Source organism: Manacus vitellinus, unplaced genomic scaffold, assembly GCF_001715985.3.
Source record: "Manacus vitellinus isolate BGI_N305 unplaced genomic scaffold, ASM171598v3 scaffold_4_pilon, whole genome shotgun sequence".
NCBI lineage: Eukaryota > Metazoa > Chordata > Aves > Passeriformes > Pipridae > Manacus > Manacus vitellinus.
This window is the reverse complement of record NW_021940604.1, coordinates 495,906-520,694: the sequence shown is the minus strand read 5'-3', so window position 1 is coordinate 520,694 and position 24,789 is coordinate 495,906. Positions and strand designations below refer to the sequence as shown.

General features: G+C 40.6%; 1 protein-coding gene and 1 long non-coding RNA gene across 2 annotated transcripts; one reads left to right on the top strand and one right to left on the bottom strand.

Annotated features, from left to right (window-relative positions):
* Positions 1-397: 397 nt before the first annotated feature.
* On the bottom strand, positions 398-6,634 carry LOC108641029. Its single transcript, XR_001921687.1, has 3 exons — positions 6,572-6,634; positions 3,007-3,120; positions 398-493 (listed from the first exon to the last, which is right to left on the bottom strand). It is a non-coding gene; the product is annotated as an uncharacterized LOC108641029 (long non-coding RNA).
* A 10,630-nt stretch (positions 6,635-17,264) lies between these two features.
* SF3B5 (splicing factor 3b subunit 5) lies at positions 17,265-18,461 on the top strand. The gene has a single exon (XM_018080211.2). It carries the CDS (start codon positions 17,315-17,317, stop codon positions 17,573-17,575), a length of 261 nt encoding a protein of 86 aa, XP_017935700.1. The 5' UTR covers positions 17,265-17,314; the 3' UTR covers positions 17,576-18,461.
* Positions 18,462-24,789: the final 6,328 nt, after the last annotated feature.

Genomic DNA, 24,789 nt, shown 5'->3' with positions numbered 1-24,789 from the left:
TTGGGATTATTATGCTCATTTCAATCACTTCTGAAATAAGATGAACAGTGTAGATTGATAATGAAAATGATTAGACAGAGAGAAGTGATTTTCCCCCAAAAAATTAATAGATTTTTTCAGTCTCGTCATTTTACCCTCCCATGAATCCCAAGCAGCGTTACATACAAAGCCAAGAAAATAACGTAGTAACTTCTTTACTTTGTGCTATCTCTTATATAAGATACACATTTAATGAAAATTTGTCATTTGCCAGTGAAAGGAAATGCTCAATTTACATAGATAAAGGCAGAACTCATTTGCACAGATGCCAATAATTTTTTTAAAGGAGTTAGGGCAATGTAAGTGCACAATACATCTGGAGACAGTAAGCCTCTTTTTTTTTTTTTTGTCCTGAAGAGCCATTGGGTTTTTTCCTTAAAGACTCCTAATCCTGACCTAGGTCTTGAGTGATTATTTTGAATGAGCCACATTCTGCTTCCAGTTTTCTCATTCTCTAGAAAGAGGAAAGGCATAATTAATTTCAGTGCTCATAAATGTGTAGTGAAAAGTAATATATAAACAAATTGGAGTCTCATGTATGTTAAAATACCTTGAGGATGTGTAGTATTTCAAGGCCAATACACAGAGCAGAGGGACTGCCTGCATGTGGGAGACCCATCATCTCTCTGCTCTGGTGCCTGATGCTTCTAATGACACTGGCAGCCAGGAGAGTAATGGAACAGACTGGCTGAGTTCCTTCCAAAGACCAAGAAATTAGCAATTATGTGGACATGTAGATTTCTCTTTACCACCACCTACCACCATCTCAGGGCATCTGGGAGTTCTGGGGAATATCAATTTTCAGAAAGAGCAGTTTCAACAGGTGCCTTATGTACAGGTGACATACAGACCCCTGTTTGTCTGGAGTTTACCCATCTATTCAAAACAGTTTGTACCCATAACATCTGTACTAATTTCAAGTATGGTGTTATAGAAGTGTCAATCTATAATAATTGACATTTGTGAAACTTTTAGCTGAAAATAGAGCAAATTGCTACCAGTTCAGTTCTGTATCCCAGGACCAGTTCTCAGACACATAAAACTCACGTATGCTTTTCTGCATGTGCAGTACAAATGAGCCTCTTCTAAGCTAGAATCAGGTCTGATGTAATCTAGCTCACATTGATTCAATGAAAGTAATGATTCATGGTCCTGGACAAATAACTTTTTTCCTTTTAACCTCATGAATCAGTAAGTCATTCTGACAGTACATGATTTATCAATTGCCAAGGTGAGTGAAGGGAGACACCAACGGTTGATGATAGGAAATTCTTTCACTATATTGATTAACCAGAGAAACTGAGATTCCAGCTGTGGTACTTCCAGCTTGAGTAAGGTCCATCAAACACTCCAGTTCTGACTTTTCACATTTTCACATTTTCTTGTAGCCTCTCACAAAAGCTACTCATGTTACAGAACAGCTTCATAACTAAATGTTGCTGATGTAAAGAGATCCTTCTTGGTTACATGAGGAATAGACTGATGAAAAGAATTCAAAAGCCAAATGTCTCCACAGCTGGTAAAATCCACCTTAATTCTCTGTTGAAGCCTGCAGAGATACTTGGATTTACAGGGGATAACAGTGCTGTAAGTATCGAGCCCCACAGGTGTTTTTGCTTTCCTTTTCTCTCTTTCATTAGGAAGGAAGAAGACTGTTAGAAAGGGATGGAGTGCTGCAAGCTATACAGATCTAATTGCTGTGGAGTCAGAGGATGCCCTGTGCCAGGGCCCTCTCTTTTGCTTATTTAGGAAAGGATTTAACATTCTTCTCCAATTATGCCTGAAAGGCATGTGAAGCCAGCCCTGGTTGTAATGCCCCTGAATTCCTTGTGAACCACAACTTGGCACCCATGTATAGCTCTCTGAAGGTTCATTATCTGTACATGAGTTCTTACAGAGCTGCAAATCTAGTTATAGCTGCATTAAATGCCAGATTGGATGTACAGGAAATAGCCCTGGGACTTCTGTTGACTCTAGAGATAATGGCAGGTGCCAGCATGTTTTATTAAGCTGGTAACCAACAAATTAACAAGTTCAAAATTACATCTACCTGATGGATGTAAATAAGCATACTTAACTGGAGCCAGTGGAACAATACTGATTTCTGGGAGCTGAAAGCTTGGTTGATTATCAGGTAAGCCACTGGATTTCTCTGCCTGCTGTCACAGCTTTGAATGCAAGAGCACAGCCCATGTGTATAACATGACAAGGATCCTGTCACATCAGCAGTCCTAATGAGAAGTATTACCTAATGATATTCCTATACTTTGGTAAAGGTGAGTATTCTAACTCCTGCTATCAGACAGGAATGAGGTGTCTCTTCTGCACATTTGCATGCCCATAGATTAGGATTAGTTAACTTCTGCACTATAGGGAGGACTTTGCAACCTGATAAAGCAGAGAAAAGGGCATCTTTATGACAATCAGGAGTCAGGCAAGGAAGATACATAGCAGATGCTCAGGTTTGGATATAGGACAAGTAACAGCAGATTCTAGGGGCAAGTTCATATTGTCAAAAAGTACATGCCTTGTTTTTGCCTCAGCACTACTCTCTGAGCAGAAAATGACCAAGCTGTATATTAGGTGTGAAGAGAGAAGTACCTGGGGAGTAATAAAAAGGGTTTTTTTCCCAGAATAAAAGCCTTAGATGCATTAGAAGAGTGAGGTAAAGAATAAATAGACCTTCATAAAGAGAGGCATTGGAAAACGAGAACATTTCCATAGCTTTTTGGAGATCCTTTTAAAATTAGTCATTCAGAGAAAAGGTGTTGTTTTCTAAAACCCACCAAGTTTTGATGAAATACAACAATTCCATCTTAGAATTGCATGAACATAAATATTCCATAGCCATGTTGATAGATCACCTTATTCATGATGTCAGTGCTTTTCAACAAGCAATATAACATCCATAAAGTGATGGGGAGCCTGCCCAAACTGCACCGGGTGTTCCTGTACCATGTGGATTACCTTCCTCCAAAGGCATGCTGCACAAGTGGAAACCTTTCAGGTGGTTTTGTGGCTAGATCAAATGCCTTGTGGTAGACCTTCCCAAGGGTAGCATGGTATTGATGTGTTACAGATCTAAGAAGAAAAAGAAAAGCTTTTCGTTTAGCTGACGGTGGGTGAAGAATCATTCGGGAATACACAGCCAGGAAGCAATGGATTTCACAGCCCAGTCATGACCAATTGCTGCCTCTGTGAATGGCAAGGTGGATGGTATCTAGGCAAGTTGTACTGGACACAGGAACAGCATGATAGATTTCCATAGAATGAAACAAACTTACTGTTAATGTTTGCATGGTACAGGGGAGTGTTTTAGGTAGGAAAAAAACCCCACCCAAAATAAAAATTAATGGTACATGTCAAAGTAGAGGGGTATTTGTCAAACACCTTGCAAAACTTTCTGAGAAAAGTGAAGGCTTATATTTTATTTTTGAAACCTGCCTGTTGGCTGTGGCAAGTATAGCAGGATTCTAAGAGGCAGCTGTTTCCAGCCACACTTCAAGCTTCATAGTTAAGAAATGCAAAGACGGGAAGTTCTGGGGGCACTGAACAGCTGTAGAGTAATGCCACAGAAGCCCACAGGTCTCTCATTTACTGGGGAGTATTTCAGTACATGAAGCATCTCTACATGAAAGTGGGTAAGGCAGAGGGGCAGCTGAATACCTTCACTATTTTTTAAAGCTACTAGCTTTTGATGGATTCAGCTGCCTGGGTGGTTGGCCACAGAGAGATCAAACCTGCCCAAATCTGCTGGAGTCCTGTGTGAGTCCCAGGTGCTTCCAGCTTTGCCTGGCTCACTGTGCTCAGAGACAGCAATGGGTACAATCATCAGCAAGGGGTACAATCATCTTTTCATGAGAAGCAACTATCAGCTTCCAATTAATTTAATGTGCATCCATCAGGATGGAGCTGGGTACTGGCACTGTTACACAGAACCCTTAACTTCTGGATCTCTGAAAGCATCAGATGCTGGTCTTTACATTTGCTCAGTTCCTGAGTGAGCAAACTGATGGGGAAGTCCCAGCAGGTGAACCAAAACAGAGCACACAGCCTCTATTCCAATTTGTCAATCTAGAGAATTATTTGGTCTGAAAATGTGTTTTTTATATATAATACTATCTATCTATATATATATATTCATCTTACAAGTTGCATCTCTGTGTAGGTTATGTGTTACTATGGCAGATAAGGAGGACTGCACTGTGCATACATACTCAGTTCTTATTTCTTCCTTGTACTCTCAGCTTCAGTGATGCAACCTATCCTCGCTGTGCCTCTGTTTTAAGCTGGATAAATATCTACTAGGAATAATTCAGGTATAGCTGATTTTAAATTGAGGTGGGGGAATGGATTAGATGATTTCCTGAACTTTCTTTTAGCCTCAATCTTATTAACGTGTGCCAAAGTGTATTTAAATATTTATAGAAATACAAAATATTAAAATACACTAAAACATAAGACTACAGCTTCAGATGGGGTAAATCAGTTCTTCAAAATTCAAGCCAAGTGTGTGTTTCTTATTAAGCTAATAAACAGTTACAATGATATAGTGAGATTTTCAAGATATTACAGATCTATTGTTCATATCATACTAAAAATATTGTAAGGTAAATCTGGTAGCTGTACCTTTAATCCTGAGAAGTTAATTCATACTTTTTTTACTGAAAGCAAATTGTTTTGGGAAATATCTGTCATCTATATGCATTCCTACCATGCCTAACAACGTAAGCCTTGCTTCTTGGCCAAGGCCAGTAGGCAATTTCCCCCAAGAAATAGTACATAGACAGGGAACAAGCACAGAAAACACTGCTACACAACCTTATGCTACATGGCTTTGAACCACTAGTTTTACTGCAAACCTGGTAGCCAACACTAGCAGTGTTGCACATGCATTGACAGGAAGATTGTTAAACACTGTTTCCATCTTACAGAATAAATTTTTGCAACATGATAAATTAAAGAAAACCCAACTAACATTTCATGATGCAAGAGAAGATCCTACATAAATAATAATTTAAAATACTGTTCACATTTCATGTCAACTCCACAGCACATACAATTTTTGTGAGTACCAGTTTGGTGTGAATTTAAAAGGAAGTACAACTTTACAAAATAATTCAATAATAGATAAGCAAAATTAATACACTGAAGTATCCAACAGCAAATTGGTTAAAAGTTCACCAATAATCAGTACACAGAATACATCTAGAAAATGAGTCTACATTTAACTCTAAATAACACTGAATACCTGCATATCAAATTTCACATGATCACTACCTGAAGATGACAGGTGATAGACACATCAATTTGTGATGAAAAATATATCTATTATATGACATGGCAAGAAAATTTTCAAAGTGATGTTTGAAATCTTACCATATCTGCAGCTTTAGTGACAGTTAAATTAATTACATCTAAGATAATCCTTCTTTACAGAGATTTTTTTTTCTCCCCCTTCATTCCTCAAAGGGGTCAGGTCATCCACTCAATTGATGCTGTGCAGTCCTTTAAACCCTACAGCAAACATGGAAAGGAGAAGCAGGGGGTAGGCAAAAGACACACTGAGATGGATGACAGATCTGTATTTCTATCTCCAGCCATCTTGGAATATACAGTTTTCTTAAGTTTATTCTGTTACCTATATGGCTCTATTCCTCTCTCTCTCTCTCTGACCAGATTCTCCACATAGGATTTAGCCCCTTATGAGTTAGAGACAATTCAAAGTCACAGTCTATCTCTGAGGCTACTCTGGTCAGTGAGAATGTATGCATATGACGTTTGGAAACATTAGTAATGTTCTCTCTGCTGCCTTACGCTTTGCAGTGCAGAGATACCAGGTCAGTAATCAATGTTGACAGCTTTGAGAGGATATTGGAGAAAATAACTCCCTGAGGTATTTCTAATCTGTGATTCTAATGTGGTCCAAAATCAACAGCTGTAGAGGCCTCAAAGATGGTGCTGAAAGATGCCTCTAAATAGAAAGCCCTTAAGTCCCGCATCCTACATACCACAGTGCAAGAGTAGCCAGACACCATCCACTACCTGTTACTGCATGAACAGTGTCTAAGGTAGGCTCATTATCTGCTACAGCAAAGCCAGCTCTTCATAGTCAACATTCTCACAGCAACACACCTACATTTCATTTTAATCTTGGCTACTGATCTGCCGAGTTTATTTTCCAGAGATTTGTTATTTCTAATGATACATATCTGCAGTTCAACCATTTGTAGCTGTCTTTGAAAACAACTCTGTCTTCGTTCAGGTGTCTGAGTAGAGCAATCTACCCACACTTTGTCTGTCAGCACAAGACAGAAAACACGCTTGCCTGGCACCAGCTGGTGGCCTGACAGGGAAGTTTGCCAAGCTGATATGGGATTAGTAGGTGCTAAGGTGTATCCAGACTCTTTGTGACTTGGTCAAAGAATTATAGCGGGCAGTTTAACAGTTTAACAAGTGTTTGCAGTATATTACAAGTGATAAGACAGATTGATTACATGAAAACAAGCACTCTCCAAATTCTCTTATGCACCCAGTAATATGCCCATCAGTCTTCAAACTCGTACTATATGGAAATCTTCAGAATCCTATTCCCTGAGGATGAAAAGAAATAGACTTCCCAGTTGTTGAAGGACAAAATTTCACTTGCAAGATGATTTTCCAAATAATATCAGAAACGCTGCCATACTTTCAGACCCATGTAACTTTGGTGACAATTAAATTGATGGACTAAGCTAGGTTTTTATGTGACAACCATAACAATATTGCATTACATTTATAAACCATGTTCCACTTCAGGCTCTCTAAACCAATTTGCAAGCAATTACTTTAAAATACTGCTATGTGTATTGCTACCCATGTATTATAGATGGGAAAGAAATCACAGAAAGTGTCAAAATGCCTAGAGGTGTACAGCAAGTCTTGATCTAACTAGAAGTTGCATCCAAATCCCCTGAGTGCTAGTTCTCTCTTTTCATGAAAAACTACATGTCTTTTCATGTTTCTGCTTTTTTTCTTACAGATATTTTGTTTCTCTAAGGCTTATGACTCTCTACAGCCATCTTTCTACTTAAATAATTTCTCCCTTAAATAATTTCTTAGGCATGAATGCTATATAGATGACAGTAACTGTGCGCTATTTTACAAGTCTATAACACTTAAAATTAATTACCAAATTCAGCTTTCAATAAAGTTAATGCAAGTTTGAATGTGACATCAAATGAGACAGGCCCAATATTAAAAACTACAGGAAGGATTACATGGAGGATAGGCAGTGGGATATTTTGCTACTAGTGTAGAGGAGAATTAAACTTTTTATAAGGACATGTAGCGATAGGACAAGGGGGAATGGCCTTAAGCTGAAGGAGTGTAGGCTTAGATTAGATATTAGGAAGAAATTCTTTACTGTGAGGGTTGTGAGGCACTGGAACAGGTTGCCCAGAGAAGTTGTGGATGCCCCATCCCTGGAAGTGTTCAAGGCCCAGTTAGATGTGACTGTGAGCAACCTGGTGTAGTAGAAGGTGTCCCTGTCCATGGCAGGGGGGTGGGAACTGGATGATCTTTAAGGTCCTTTTCAACCTAAACCATTCTGAGATTCAGTGATAAGGATCATTGTCCAGGTGAGTGAATAGACCACGTGTATCCTTTAGCCAATGCCCTTAAGACAAGAACCAGAAAGCAAATGAAATTAATTATACAAATGCTCTGGCAGCTGCCTTTGGGAGTTAAAACATTTATTTTTAATGAAATGCTTCCCAGATCCTACAGACAAGCCCAAACTAGCCCCTAGAACTCAGATACGTACACAACTGCAAATCACAACCAGACTTGTTATTGTCCCGTCTTCCTAATGAGCTGATCCAAAAATGCCAACTGTGATGCCCAAAACCTTGGGGAAGTAGGGGTTCACACCCAGATACAGGCAGAGTAATTCAAACTCAGTAGTACCACACAGCTGTAAGAAATACTTTGCACTAGTGTACCTTCATTAGAGTATCATTCTTTGAAAAAAAACTGCTACCAAAGGTCTGTCTTAGCCCAAAGGGTGTTCTTTCAGAAGCCATTAATAACATTCAGGAGAAAACTGTAAAAAAAGAGGTTGAAGGTGACCTTTGTCTTCAGATAGCTCCCTAATAACCAATAGCTGTGGGATTTCTGAGATGAAAGTTGCATTCAAGCATTCAAACAGCTGAAAAGATATAATCAGGGCCAATGAACATGTTGTTTGTATGGAGCATATTGGTACAAGTAAGTGAATTTGGAGTCACCTTCCCCTCCCCCCAGGTCATCCTGGGCAAACAGAATTTCATTTTGGTTTGGATAAGAAAGTAGAAATTTTCAGATTTGTTGCAGAAGTAGTAGAACTCGTTGGAGTTAAAGATATGACTGTCTCTGTGTACAAATCAAAATGCAGTTCTCAGAGGAGCTCCTAGGCATGCAGTGTGAGAAGGGCAAGAAATGTGTCAGTGTGAATGTGGGCTCAGTTCAGACTCTGCTCAAGGACGTAGGAGGAAACAGAAACTTAACCTACACTAAAATTTTCCAAAGGGCTAATTTACCCAAATCAAACCATTACAGTCATAAACAAGTCTCACCTAGAGGTGATGTGCTGGGCTGAGTCAGTGAAAAACCTTAATGGAGAGCTGGAGGCAGAGCTGGGTGATGGGCACAGTGAAGTACCAGCAAGGAGCCTGCTCTGCCACAAGGTGAGCATGGGGCTTCTGGCAAGGGATCTCATTGCTGCTTGTGTCAACATCCTGCTCTGTTTGGCTAGGACAGTATTTTCCTTTCTTAGTACAGCTGTAAAGAGCTAATGCTTGTAGGATACTATACAGCGCTCAGAAGAATGACTATTGCACTTCCTAATATGTTTTATAAAGGAAACAATGACATCCATAAAGTAGATGACTGTCTTCAAGCTAGTTTTTTTCTCCAGAGTTATGGCTAGCATCTTCTTAAATGCCTCTGTTTCTTTGGCTGATAGAGCATCAGACAAACAACTCTCAATGCAAAGTGTTCTCTAATTCCTCTTGAGCATCAAGTCTTCTGAGCTAAAAGGCCAACTTTTTCCTCCATAAACAGCAGTCAAAATAATATGCCTACACCTGAAGCAAGATTTTGGCTTACGATTTCTATGCCATCCTTCCGGAAGTCTATACATATATAAAAGATCCACCTTTTTTCCTAAGCCTAACTTACCATTGAAAATAGCTTATAGATAAGTCCTTTAAATAGGGCAATATTAGTCCCTTAAAAAGGGTGAAAAGTATTGATACTGTGCTTTTGATTTAAGCTCCGTGGGGGGATCTGTTAGGATAGTAAGGGTGACTGGTTTTAGTAGTGATGGAAAACACAGATTTTTTTTTCCCCTGCGTGAAGGAAGAAACACTTGGCCAGATCCCCAGGGGCTACAGGAGAGAGAACTGAACAGCAGAATGTTTCAGAAGGAGACATTCCATGGGTACCACTGAAATGATTCAAACTGTAATTAACTATCCCTGCTGTCTCAAAATACAGGTGCATGTGCATTTGGGAATGAGATGAGTATCAAATTGAAAACTGAGTCACTCAACAAGCTTGTCTTACCCTTCCAATTATGCAAGCCAGTTTGTGACTCAGCAGCTGTACAAGTCTGTTCTCCACTGACAAGACAAATCAGTTCAGCAGCTGAGTCAGTCACCTTTTCACAGTGATAAATTCAGTAGGCAGCCACGGTACGGAAAAGATTGTAGAGCCTTTATTCTGAGTGCAGTTACCTATGTGAGAGAGAGTAAATACATTTTGTAGGAGAATAATCTTCAGCTCACCCTCACACAAGGAATTAATTAAATGAGGGAGACAAAAACTGTCATGGGATTACACTGACTAATGTTCATGGCCCTTTAACTAAAAGAGATTAGATTTTTTTTCTGATACTGTTTTCTGTTGTTACTGTTGTGTTCATCCCTTACTAATAAAAATCATCAGGCAACTTGCTGTAATTGCAATGTAGTTGAGAATTAATTACTTTAATTGTCTTTGACTTTTCTTTCTAGTCTTGCAAATAATTTCCTACGTGTTTGAGTGTGACAAGGGTGGAGATATCGTGACAGTTACAGGCAGTTACAAACTCATGCACACGTTGGTAGGGTAATCTTTGCCCCAGCCTGTTCCTTGAATGCTGACTTTTTGCTGGCACCAACAATAAGCTTTCCTTACCCTTCAGGCTTGGTCCTTTTGAGGTGCCAAGTATGAAGAGCTGCTGCCAATAGTCTTAGCACTAAAAATACCAAACCTAAGTCCAAGTTCTTAAGTCTACTGACAGAACTTCAAGACTGCATTTAGAACTGAAAGTGAAGAAGTCACCTGATAGACTGCACTTCTCTCTCTCTGACTGTAAGAAATATATCCCACTAGTCCTGTTCAAAACCAGGTGTCTTTATGCCTATGTCCAGAGGTGAACATCACAAATAGCCATGATAGTTGGTATTATAACCATCCCACCATGAGGCTATGAATGAGGCCCCATTGGGTGAACTGCAGTACAAAAACTGTAGGAGAACACCTTAGCCAAGAGGAACTCGTTAGGTTACATGAGGCTGAAAAAGATAGGGAAAAGGGAATGGAGAGTTATGGTTTGCAAATGTTTTTGCTCCATACTGAAGGCTTTTCCAAAATGTCAAAAATGTGTTTCAACACAGAGCTGCACGTGAATACCAAATCATCTGTTCTTCACAACTATTCTGAGAGATGCATCATCCGTCATCTACGCGATCTACGCACATCCTGTTGGGGCTCTACATTAGGGCCCCAGTGCCAACAGTTTTCACAATGACTGGTTAATTTCTTAAAGCCTCTTTCCCTGCAATCAATTGAATATGTGAATATTTCAGCTTTAATTTTCTAAAACTAAGTACCCTCTTACTTACAAACAACAGCAAAAAAAATCACCTACTTAAAAGCTCACTTAAAAATTTCCAGAGTCAGTCAACTTTTTTGTTCAGTAGTTTTTTGGCTTTTGGTTGGTTTCAAAGTTTCTCAGTCTGCATAATTCTGAGGAGGTGGGGAGAAATACAAAAATCTTAAAGAGATAACATCTTTCTGATGTACTCCTTGCATAAGTTCGCTTTCCAAAACCAACAATTCTCTTTCAAGATATCAAATCACATTCCAAAATGCATAGATGGGATGGTTATCACCATACATTACTAATATTGCCCATTCCTGACTATAAATACCTTGCTTGCAGTGGCTTATTCCTTGCCAAGTCTCAACACTCTGGGTTTACTTTATTATTTTGAGGATCTGGTCAATTAAGCAATTTTCAGCTTAATAAGACATCACCAACAATGAACACAGTCATCAAGAAGTCATTTATCTTGAGTTACCACGAGCTGTGATTTGAATATAATAATTTTTCTATGGTGCTTGGTGCTGTGAAAAATTACCTTCTATCTGCCTTAAAAGTAATAAACAGCAATACTTAGATAAAGCTGAAAGTAATTGCATCACCTTATTAGTGAGAGCTTTACTTTTACAGTAAATGCAAGAGGCTCATGTACATTTCTTATTTCAAATGAGGAAGTTCCCAACCCAGGTAGAGAAACAAGTGGTAAATATAGAAGCCTTATAGCAGCCTTCCAGTACTGAAAGGGGGCTTATAAAATGGCTGGAGAGGAACTTTTTAGCAGGGCATGTAGTGATAGGCCAAGGGTGAATGGCCTTAAGCTGAAGGAGGATTGACTTTTGATCTTAAAAAGTCTTTAGTATAGCAGTGGTGAGGCACTGGAACAGGTTTCCCAGAGAAGCTGTGGATGCCCCACCCCTGGAAGTGTTCCAGGCCATGTTGGATGGGGCTCTAAGCAAACTGGTCTAGTGGAACGTGTCCACCCCACAGCAGGGGGTTTGTAACTGGTCCAGTGGAAAGTGTTCCTGCCCACAGAAGCAGGGTTGGAACAAGATGATCTTTAAGGTCCCTTCCTGCCCAAACCATTCTGTTTTTCTATGATTTGGTAATTCTATGGTTAACTGGTATGCCTTTTCCTAGAGATGCATGGAAGGAACGATTATATTCTTCCATCTGTAACTATACTAATATCCTAAATATCCACTGCTACCCCCTCTCTCTCCTTTGCTGTTTGCTCCACGAGCAATCCCCAGTCTGAAATTTCATAACATGAGTTAGTACAACACACACCAAATAGGTGAGTTGATGATCCACTGATATCAGTGGCTCCATGCTTCTGCTATTATTTTTTACTTCTATGAACTGACTTGCTGTGCGCTAACAGATGGGTTGACCTTGTGCAGAATACAGATGATAGATTTTTTTGTCTAGATGGGGGTGATGACACCAATGTCCTGTATGCTTACTGGAGAGAAGGAGGTGAAATGATGAATACTTGTGCATGTGTGTGTAGTGGGGAAGCTGGAGGGAGAAAAGCCTGGTAATAGAACATTTTTAAGTACTATTCTGTAGAAATCAGTACTTTAAAAACACAATACTTACGTGGCAGATAAAAAAAAAACAAACAGCTGCCTTAAGCAGCTTCCAGAGTCAGAGCTAAAAAAAGGAAAGTCGCTTCCTCTGTCCTTTCTCTTCCTGGCACATGGAAAGAACACAGTAATATGATACACAGAGCTACTCAATGGCCAAATCAACTTCTTCTAATTTAAGTTTGTGTACATTTCTGATATCTTCTCTAGGGCCTATTTAAAGAGGTATCTTTCATAATTGCTACTTTTGTATACCTTATTGAACACAATTAATAGCTGTATTAGCTGTGGGAATCTATCTGAGGTGAATGAAGGAAAGACACCCAAAGAAAATGGGCAGAATACAGCTGCATCTTGGATAGTCCTGTAGCCCTCCCTAGTTTTGTTGTGTTTACTATTATTACTTCATTTTATTTCAAAATGCATTACAAGAATAAACCTTTTCCATTACAAAAACGTATATGGACAAAAGCAATTTTAATTCACCTGGAAGACTATTATTGCCTCTATTTTTAGCCTCAAGAGGTAACTAATCACATTAGTAGAGGGGTTTTTATTTTCAAAGTGATGTCTTTGGAATAAAGAACTTCCCTCTAAACAGCAAGTGAAAGCAGCCTTTCCCAGACCTCCACTGCGCTCTTGGTAGAGGTGCTCCATCTTCTCCCTCCACATCACATTCCTCTCGGATCACCACATTATTTCAGAGTCTCATCTGTAAGTGCTGAGCTAGTGACCCCTACTGTGTCTCTACTTTTAGGATGCTCCTACATTTTGCTAGGAAATTCTCAATGGCATCTAAATTCAGGTAATTAAATTGTGCTGCATGCCTAAGGCACCCAGCTGTTTTTCAGACCTATACAGAAGGAGTAGCACATCACAGTAATATTTGCAAGCAACCAATGGAGTGTGAAGCTACGAGGCAAAATCTTTGTGATACCTAAGGCAAAGCACTGTTAGCACAGGTCACAGGTCTATTCAGTTTGGTAGAGAAGGGTCTAATACAGGGTCAATTAACCTGATCAGGACCATTACATTTTCCTTCTGCCACCATGCAACAATAGTGTATTATAGAATACATTATTTTAAAAATTGTTTAGGGATTTTTAATAAAGTTCAGTGCATAACCCTAGTGGCATATGGTGCAACAAAACCAAAACAAAAATATCCTAAAAATGTTGAAATTGACATTAAAAAGAGTTGATTTTCAATCCAACATGTTATTTCCCACAAGATGAAAATTACTCAATAAAACCTGTCACAATGTTCAATACACCCTAACGTATCAAAGCCTGAGCATGTCATCAGTCCTAAATGATGCTTGTCCTGAACCTCAGGATAAGACAATTTTCCAGCAATGAATTTCTCCAGTTGCAGTCTGATTTAAGATAATATGATTAACTACATTGATACAGAGCAGCATGAAGTGTATGTCTTCAGTGGCATGATACACTGTATTGTTTCTTTCCCTATTTTTTATTCCATGTTCTTCCAATCTGATAGCTTTGGCAAAGAATCAGCTGTGTAACCCTAAAAGAAGCTTTCAGATGTTTGAGTATTTACGCACTATGAAATCAAAGCAATAACGAAAGACAATTTCTAGTAGTGGACATAAGTTTAAAACTTTACAATCTTGCAAGGACTGTGTTTCCTCTGTCTCAGAAGCAGCCAATTATGATTGTCACGTTCCCTTGTTTGTGGGGTATTTATGTCTTCACACTTCTACCCAAAGAGTCAGTAGAGAATTAAAAAATTCGGTTATATCTTGCAGTAGGCAGCCACTGTCATTGTCTTTTTTGGTCTCGCGGCCCCCTCTACCCTCTTTCTCTACATTTTGGAGGAGCAATCAGGTACTGCAGTTTCATGGAAGAATTCATGCAGGTCCAACGCTGACATCCAGTGGCCTCCGCAGTTCATTACATCCTCCCACTGTCTTCCACCATTTGAAACTTGGCTTGAAGAGATTCGGCGTTTCTCTCAAAATAGATAATTTCAGCACTAGAATCAACACAATTATGTGATTTCCATAAGTAAGCATCGGTTGTTGTATATTCTGATAATTACATTTAATGGTATTCAGTACAAAAACCTTGAAATATCCCAAAATGTTAAATTATTCAGGAATCCTAATCGCAAAATCATATTACCACAGAGCAATAATTCTCTCTATATATCTACATATGTGCACACCTGCATACTTACACACTTTCTTTCTCCTTTTCCCAACCCATTTAGTAATCCTAAACCTGAGGTGAAAGTGCCCCAAGTGCAGGCATCCATTTTCCATGGACCTAACATGAAAAACAAGGCCCAACACAGATTTTATTTTTCTGTAGAAGAAAAAATGAAGAGAAAGGGAATATAATTGGATGTTATTCTTCAAAGCTAGCAGATGAAACTTGTATTTTCTGAATGAAAGTTGAAGTTAGGTAGTGACTTGTAAATAGTTGTTACTTGCCTGTTGGCTGGTAATTTTGCTACCTATTTTTTCTTCCTTGTGTTGATAAGCTTGTCCAGTACTCTCAGAGGGTTTTGGATCAAAGCCAATACAGAATGAAATTTTGGTGTATATTTTCCCAGAGCACTGGATACCTGAATGCAGTGTTTTAATCTGGCCCACTAAAAAACTTGCTGAAAACTTCAAGTTTACACTTCCCTTTCAGATTTGGTGGGGTTTTTTTGGTTTGTTTGTTGTTGTTGGCTTTGGGGCTTTGTTTGTTTGTTTATTTTAACTAGAATTCTAATATTTGTTTGGTTTAATGAACCTATTACTATTAGAAACTTCTGCAACAGCTGCAAGGGATGGATAAGCTTCTGGGAATCTTTCCTATTCCAAAGACTGATTATTTTAATCAACACATCTCCTGGATTAGAGTTTCCAAGAGGATAACTTCAAAACAGCTCTAAGAGCAGCCCTATGTGTCACTGTGTTGGCACTATTAAAAGTTAGCATTCTCCACGCCATCCCACTCTTTATAAAGATGGCATTTAAAAAAAAAAGAAAGCTTTCCCATGTTGAGAATATGTCTTTCTTTGTCTTTCTGTATACCATCATAAATAGAAACTCCTAAAGAGTTTTGTTTGTTTGTTTTTCCTCTCTTGGTCTCTCTGAAAGCAACCACAGAATGCAATTCCTGTATCCAGCTGTGTAATCTGCTTTCTGCTAAATAAGCCTTGGCAGCAATGACTCAATAGATCCTTGTAAAAGTAATAATAATAAAAAATTGCAGTCCTCATTTAGTTCTTGCATTAAAGGGTAAGGACACTTCAGAAGATTGTTTCTGCATTGCTTTCTGTGGCCTTGGTTTTATAGGAAGCTTGCTTTTAAACAAGGGGCTTAGAATCATCTGGGTTTTCACAGAACATTTTTATGGGTTTCTTTTGACTACAGGGCATTTACAAGGACAGGAAGAAATAGCTCAGTGTTCTATTGGAAAATTTCTTGCAATTTGTCTTTCTTATTTTAAAACAAGTAATTAAAAACACTACTATCATATGAAAGCACAAATCATTACATGCATCTTAAATTTAACATTATGTAAGCTCTTGAATAGAGCTGGAAAAGAGAGACTACTTATTTGGTGAGTGATAAAATTTATTTCAAGCGCAACTTTCACCAAAGAAGATAGGCAATGCAATTTATAGTTCCTGTGGAGTTTATATCTGCTTGTGAGTTTAACATTCACATAAAATACTACCTGCTTGGGAGTTTAACATTCACATAAAATACCACCTGCACTGTCAAAAAATCCTTTCCAACATTAATATTCAATTTTGGCTCAGCTTCACAGCCTGCCTAGGGAAGAGTGACTCAGAGCTCTCCACCTTCCAAAGGAACAGGGATGGGACATACAGTACTTTGCCTCAGCTGCACGTAGCAGAAGTAACCTTACCAAGCTTCTTGTCTTGGAAGGACCCGCAAATGCTGTGCACCTCTTCAGATTTTCTCTATGTCGACTTCTTGTGCCACTTCTCTACCACAGAAAGTGCTGTGTTGCCCTCTAACCAAGCAAAGGGCTAATGAAAAGGAGTGTTGGGTTGCTCGTGCTGGCAGTTTTTCTGGTATCCTTTTCCTTCTCCAGAGCCAGACTTCCCACGTCTCTCGTTTAGAAAGAGATGCAGTTTATACAGAGACAGCGCCAGGAGCTGTGATAAGCTATGCCCTGAAGCGTGAGCCTCGGGGCTTCGCTTTTCTGTTTTCTGACATCTCCAAGCAAACACAGATTTTCTCATGTCGTTCCCCATGATCCATTATCTGGGCGTTTTGTGGCCAGATTCGATAGTGCACGCCCCTTGATTCTCAGGTGAATTGAGCAATATCAAAGCCGTACCTCTGCTTTACAAACTAACTGGAGGCTCAAGGCTTTAGGCTGACGCTTAGCTAAGCACCTGGCTTAACTCGAGGTGCAGCCTTGCACCCGTGTCAAGAATACGAGATGCGGAGCTAGTCCTTAATCCTCAAGTACGTGCCTTACAATAACGATGTGTTGCAGATGCCGGCCTGGGGTTGTAATTACTGGATTAGCCGACTGAAGTGATTGAAGCGGCAGTAAATTATTTTATTACAACGTCGATATTTAACCACGCCAGGGCCCACCCCGCAGCCCTCCAGCCCCCAGGGCGGAGCGGAGAAGAACTACAGCTCCCGGGAGGCCTTTTCCGGCGCGCTCCCATCGGGCCCTGCGGCAGGAAAAGCCGAGAGAGCGCGTTGCGCCCGCCGGAACAGATCCCTCTGCCGGGGTGCGTCACTTCCGCTCGCCATCCCGCTCGACGTCCCGCTCGCCGTCCCTCGCTCCGCCGCACCATGACGGACCGCTACACTATCCACAGCCAGCTCGAGCACCTGCAGTCCAAGTACATCGGCACGGGGCACGCCGACACCACCAAGTGGGAGTGGCTGGTGAACCAACACCGGGACTCGTACTGCTCCTACATGGGCCACTTCGACCTGCTCAACTACTTCGCCATCGCCGAGAACGAGAGCAAGGCGCGCGTCCGCTTCAACCTGATGGAGAAGATGCTGCAGCCCTGCGGGCCGCCCGCCGACAAGCCCGACGAGTCCTAGGCCTCCTCCTCCATCCTCCTGTCCCGCCGCCGCCCTCGCCTGTGGTTCCCGCGAAGCACTGACGGGGGAGAAGTCTTGTAAAATGCTTGCTTCTGGACAGCGCCGGCTCCTCTGACTGTACAGTCCTTCGGATTTTTTCAAATGGACAACAATAAAGCCTGCTGGGCATTTCTAATGTTCTGTTTGGTAATCTACTAGTAAGAGCTTTTTTGTTCCAAAAGGAATGCTGTTGCTCGGTGTTAAGCGTTTCAGTACAGCCATCCGAGGTGCAAGACTCGGATACTTCATAGATAGCATTTTCCCGGCCAGGTCGATTGATGCTTGCTTACAGAACTCTATTGAGTAGTGAGAGAAGAAGCTTGTTGGTAATCAGAGGGTTTGATTTGTTGTTAGCATTATTGTGTGGGGTGGCTTGTGGTATAGCATAAAGCAGTTGTTCTAGTGCTTTAAAACTCCAAAATAGCTTTTCTCTAAACCCTATTTTCTTGGCTCGTCTTCCTCTTTGTTGTACTTTCAAGCTCTTACAACCTTGATCCTCTCTGATCCAACTTAGCTACCTTTTTTTATATTAATGCTTTCTAGTCATATACCGTTTGCATTTTTTCTATGTTACACCAAACTACGTTATTAATATGGGGTTCAGCACTGTTAATAGGGAATAAGAACATGAGGGTTATTTGCTAGTAGTTTGAAGTAGAATGCCTCAAGGTGACAGAGTCTTAGATCAGATTGCATACTGAATTGATGTTGATTCTAATTTGTCACTTAAAATAGGCTTTCTATTCACTTGCGGTAAAAACAAATTTTGAGTTGTAATGAATGGAAAGACCTCAGAGTAAAACTTAGAGATATGTTGCTTAGAGAAATAAAGTGCTCTCATTTCTGACGTGAAGCATAGTAACTGTGGGTGGGGTGATTTTGCTTTGGATTTTTTTTGTTTATTTGTATTAACATTAGAGAGGAAAATCCAGTGTTTTGTGATTCTATTAAGACAAGTTTATCAATGATTTTTTTTGTAAATCCGTAATCTCAAGTCAGTACATTCCTCTTCTGAGGAATTCAAAGGTGGCATTTTTCAAACTTGGTTGCACATAGTAAGATGAGGGCATGGGTGAAGTCCTAAAGAAATTTTACTTGCAAGTTCTGTGGGGAGCTGCTTCAGTTTCCAATAAATGAGGGGGATTTGTAGAAAACTGTTTTTCAGTTTGCTTACAAGCTGGTGCAGGTAATTTGAAGAGCATCTCTTCCTCACATACTAAAGAACGCAGCTGAAAGTTTTTTCCTTGAGTTCAAGCCCTTACTTGTATGCAATGCAGTCTTGCAAAAATCAGACAAAAATTATATCTAAATCAAGCAAGTTTCTGTTATGATTCCCTTTAAAAGTCTGTTCTCCTACCAAATTTTAGAAACTTGCCTTTTCCTATAGGAATAGGCAGCATGCTTAGTGAGAAAGGGTGGCATGGGAGAGTTCCATGGTGAAAGCTGCTTGTTCCTGTTTCTCTTGCCTTACATACACTGTGGCTACTCTGTCCAGAGAGAAAACAAGAACAGAAGCATCAATGACTTCATTGAACCCCATGACTGGTTCCATAAGTTGTCTCCTCTGCTGGCAGGCAGTGGGTGTGTGCAACAGGCGGTGGCAAAGGAGCTTGAGCCTTAGTGCTGGGCCTTGGGAAGTGGAAAAGCTGGAGTGAGGATAACAGGTGCTTTTATAATGGTTTGAAAGCTGCAATGTTTTATGAAGACAAGTCCTGAATCGCTTACATGGAAGGAAAAACAGAAACCATGCAGTTTAATTGCTCCTGCATAAATTAGAACATTTCAAGGAAGATTTCTCTGAGTATAAACTAACAATTAGCTCTATCCGTGGATATTCTCAGTGCATTTTAAAATGTGAGCAACAAATATATGACACATAAGTAAAGATTAATCCCGTTTACAGGCCAGCTCTTCACTATAAAGGCCAAACAGCCTTCAGGGACAAGTCCAGAGTTACATGATGAATGAACTTGCTGGTTCTGGGTATACTTGCTTGAATCCCAGTTAGGTGCACACCTCTGTTTTTAGTCTGGTTGAATTGGGGTTTTAGAGTGTCTGGACTAATGATGATGAAACATTACAAACACTTTCTTAAGAAATAGAGAAAGACAAAGAAAAGTTGTAATTCCCAAAATTCAAGATAAACTTGAAGAGAACTGGGAGGTTGTTCCTGGGCTGTGGTATTTTTCCTAGATCCCAAAGCAGTTTTAAAACCAACGAAGGCAGTGAACTCTTTTACATTTTAGTATTCAAAAGGGTAAAGCATTTTAAGAACAGTGTTAATTACTTGCCCTATTGGGATGTATCTGGTTTTTACCTCTATCCTGACTGAAGGATGAAGGGTACTGTTTGTTTTATAAATTGGCTTGATATTTGCATTATGTTCTTTTTTTACGTCCAAGGAGTATGGCTTCAAATGGGCTTCCTGCTGTGATATCTGGCTCATTTTCCTGAGTTTCTGTAGTTTAATTTCACATAATGTGAGGCGTGAGAAATACAGATTATTTCCAACATGATGTGCATTGTATTTGGTAGGAAGGAATTTCACCTGTTTTTGTTCTGCTGGTTAATATTGTAAATTCTTTGTAGAGTAGAACATATATGCACTTTTACTTAAAAAAAAGATATTATATATAATATTTAATAAGTGTTTATCTAAAAATAAAACACTGAAGTGATGTTATCTAGGATTTATGAATACTGTGAGAAGTAACGAGATGTCAGGTGAAAGATGAAAGTTTGCTTCTGGTGCCTTAATTATAGATGATTCAAGAGAAGAAGAACCAAGCTTGAATCTTACAGAAAAAGCATGCAAAGCTTCATGCTGAGATGGTTTATTTTGCTTACAAATGAGTTGCACTTAATCCAGAAAACATTACTGTAGGAGTGCATGACCACCTTAATTTTTAATTGTGTTTGTTACCATTCTTTTGGTAATGTGGCTGTCTCCTACAACAGGCAGCATAAATGAGGTTTGCTAATTATTTTATAAATTGAGAAATCTTGACAGTTTACTCAATTCCTATATTTGACTTACTTTTCATTAGAAGTGATTTTTTTATTTTTTATTTTTGCTACACCAGAGGGCAGCAAGTGATGCCGCTATCCAACTGAAGGCACAGATAACTAACAGAATTGCATGCTATCTTGCAAAGTTCCTATGAAAAAATAGGTGGATACTTAAAAATTTAGTAAAACTTTCCAAAAGGCAGAAATAGTTAGCTTTGTTCAACAGGATAGTTCTGAGGTTCAAAACATGTACCTTTTATTCACCATGTGTGAATAGAGCAGTATAGGAGTACAAAGCACTATAGATTTGAATACCTTCATCTTTTTTTATTTTCTGACCTATGAGAACGATAGCAGTACATTAGTTAACATCTGTGCAGTGAAGCAATTGCATTAATGAGCTGTTTTCTGCAAACTTCCCTGCAGGCTGGAAAAGTGGTTTACACCCGCTCCAGAGTTTTGGGACTTTGTTAGTGAGCTGCAAACAGGCCTTCATATAAGTGTTGTTTGAAGAGTTATATTCTGCTTTCATTGCTTGTTGAAATGCTTTCTTCCTAAGACACGGGTTCTGAATCATCTATTTGCATACAAATCTGTGAGCACTGCAAAGTTAACTGCAGCTGTCCTGGGATGACCCTGGGAAGCTGGAGTGAGCAAGGCCTTTGGCAGGCAGCTCCCCAGCGCTCCACTCTGTGATTTTATTCCCAGTATTTTGACTGCTTGTTTAATGATGAGGCTCTAAGGAAAAGAGACGAACCATATGCTCATCAAGCAAGGCACAGGAAGCAACCAGGCCTGTGGGATCTCAGCAGCAGGATAAGATGACTGTCTTGGTAGAAAGTCAAGGCTGGAGGGGGCAGTGCAGGGCCACAGGCTGGCCCTGTGAGGCTTTGCTCACCTGCAGGTGAGGATTTACCAGCCTGCTGAGCAGGGCACTTGAACATTCAATCTGTTAGTCATCCAGACCTGGATCTTATGCAGCTTTTGCTCTCTTATCTGGAGATTCCCAGTGAATCACAGAGAGGGTTTGAGCGCTCAGCATCTCTCTGGGTCAGGCCTTCAGGTTACTTCTCATCTCTGTGGATGAAGGCTTGTACCCTGCCAGGTGCTTTGCAACCAAGGACTGTATTAAGGCATTACTTGTTGGACATGATGTATGTTTTCTAGGAAATGAGGCGGTAAGGGACAGCAGGGTGAAGGGATGACAGTGCTTAATAATTCTTAGAGAAAGAGATTTTTATCCTCCCTGCTGCCCTTATGGCAGTTAGCTGGAAGCCTTTATGTGAAGGCTTATCTTCCTGCCCCCTCTTCTCCCTCCCCTTCTCAAAGGACATTCCCAGGAAAGCTATCATCATGAACCAGGAACAGAGCATTTTTCTTGGCAAACCTAAGCAGAGAACTTCAGGCCTTGTCTACACAAAGAAAATAAGGGAGGATGTGAATGCAAAGTAAAATGACTGTTCCTGGCCATTGCTCTATGGGAGTGCTCTTTTCCTGCAATAAGATAACTTTATCTGAAGATAAGGACTCCAGAACAGGTGACTTGCAGTAAATTAACCTTGAGGACATACCAGTTACTCTGTAGCCTATTGCACATCCTTGCTTTAGTGTCAAGTATATGGAGTCTTTGCCTCTTTCCTTGGAGGCACTTTCCTGTCATCACTGAGGCACTGCAAGGAAAAAAACAGGGCAGAAAAACCCCTCAGACAACTGCCCTAAAGTAGATAACTACAGTGTGCTTCAAGTTCAAGCCCTGATTGCCCTGGCTGTAACTCCTAGGTATTTGGTGTTAGCTCTTTAGGGGACCAACTGCGGTAATTCAGGGTAAGTCTCTCTTGCTGAAGGGTAAGAGTGCCTTGGCAGGCTGGGGAGCAAAGAGTTGCAGAGAATTTACCAGAGCACTGTGACTAGGTCCCAAAACATAGGGGATGGCAGCCAAGAAAGCAGGGCAATTCTTGCTTACAGTCATCTCCTGTTTCTCCCCAGTGGGCAAGGTGAGAAGATGATTCAAGAGACATGGACTTACACACCGACAAAATAATACTTCCCTTCTTGTATGTCACAGCTTCATCTGGTTGTTTCTTGGGGTGTTTGGTGGGTCATACTGTCAAATGAAAAGGGGAGAATTTCCTCAACCCTTACTGTGGGGGGGTTTACTTGACCCTGAGTGTTTTATTTGTCTGTCAGTGCCCCAGGAAAGCCGAGACCCTTGTGCCCAACCAGTCTGTTAGCATTCCGTTTTGGGGACTCTTCACTGAACAGTCCTGCTGGATTGGAGGGTGATTTGACTGCCTTTTTTAGCAAACTATGCCAGCAGCATAAAGGAGACCCCTCAGCAGATCTTCCCACTTTATTAGAGTGTATTACTCACTGCTGGTAACTTACTGCCCGGGAAGGACCACCACTAACAGTTTACAGAATAACACTTTATTAATATAAAATTGTGACAGGTTTGAAGGTTGCCAGTGATGGTATCTGACTGCAAAAACTTATTTAAAGCAATACACAGACAAGTTCTAATCCCAGTAAAATATTCAGCGTGCGTACAGTTCTTACCCAATAGGCAACCCTATGGGAGGAGAAGACAGGTTCAGCCCATTGACTGATCCCAGCAGTTACAATGGAGTCTTCCCTAGCTTTTCCCCTGCTCTTGACTTAATTTTATACTATTTCTTTATGTTTAGGTGGAGCTTGAGTGACTTTAGTCATAAATACCTTTCTTGCTGATTGGTGTAAAATTTTCTCACTTTGCTTTTAAAGATACAGTCAAAAAAACCTAGAGCGCATGCCCAGTGGAGAGTAGTTGTACCTTGAGGTGAGTAACTTTGGGATGGAGGTGTGCATTAATATTACAGTTAGGCTTTAATGAACCGATTTCACCCAAGGAGATTTCACCACAGTTATTGGCTCATCAGCAAGATATCTGTTCCTATCTCCTTTCATTTACAGGTGCTATGTGGCTTATCAGATGCAAAGTACCACTGAGTTCCCCTCCCTGCAAGGATTTCAACAGAAGCTGGCCGTGGTGCCTCCACTCTGCTCCACCCTCCATTCCATCCCCCTGAGCAGGTGCTTACTGTTGTGTGGGGAATCACTGTGGGGCTGTCAACTGCATTCCATCCAGGGAGCAGCAGCTGCATTTTACCCTATAATTTCAGTACCATTATAACTTCTGTTAGGATGTGAATATAGCTTCTCAGTTTCCTCTAATTTTTATGCCCAGCCATCTTCCCACACATACAAAGAGTTTTTATTAGGAAAGCAGTAGCCACCAGTCACAACTAGAATGTGCTGCATTTGATGTTTGCCAGGCAAAGTGGATCTGTGGGCTGCTGTTGCCTCTGCAGGATGGAGGAGAGGTGCTGTGGGATGTTTCTGAGGTCACATGCACCCCAGTTGAACTTGCATGCCCTGCCAGCACTCAGCTTACCCCACCAAACTGTAGGCACCCACCTGAGGCACTTGAAAGCCACCTTGAGGCCTTTGTGTTAATTTGGAAGGGATTCATATGTCAAGCGACTGCTCCAGCCTTTGGTGATCCCTGCTGATTGATTTGCCAGCTGCTGAGCTACCATGGGGCATGTAGGATGAATCAAAGGAGTAGCTTAGTTTTCTTCAGTTTTCTGCTTGGTTTGGAGACTGTCCTCATGTAATTCCATGGCTCAGTTAGCAGGGTAGGGGTTTTTATGTTACCTGCCAGGATTTAATCAGAGATAAGTCCTGTCCCACCCATGTTAGTGCATAGGGGGATTAAAGGGAAGGGACTGTTGCTGTGGCAGTAAAGAAGACAGCATTGTATCTGAATTCCCAGGGAACAAAGTGCCACTATTCCCCCTCAAACGGGAAGCTAATGAATTCCAGACCTCTCCCTAACCTCCTTCATGTCTCACTTTTATTCACTGCATCCCTGATGTCAGCAGGACTCAGTGAGAGCTCAGTGCTGAATTTGGCTGTTGGCCTTGGCGTAGCCTCAGTGCAGACCACTGCTTCCCCCTCCTTACTCTGTTTTCTGTCTGTCCTTTCCACTGCAAACAGATAGCTACACTGTGACACACCACACACAACAAGCACTGCTACTGCTTGACATTGCAGCCACTCAACACTTCTTCCTGGTGGTGATACCTCAGTTTCCTTCTTTTGATGATGTCTGAAGAAAAAAAACCCAA

Excerpts from the sequence above, each read along its gene's own strand:
- SF3B5 (XM_018080211.2), top strand. The coding sequence starts at position 17,315 with ATGACGGACCGCTACACTATCCACAGCCAGCTCGAGCACCTGCAGTCC.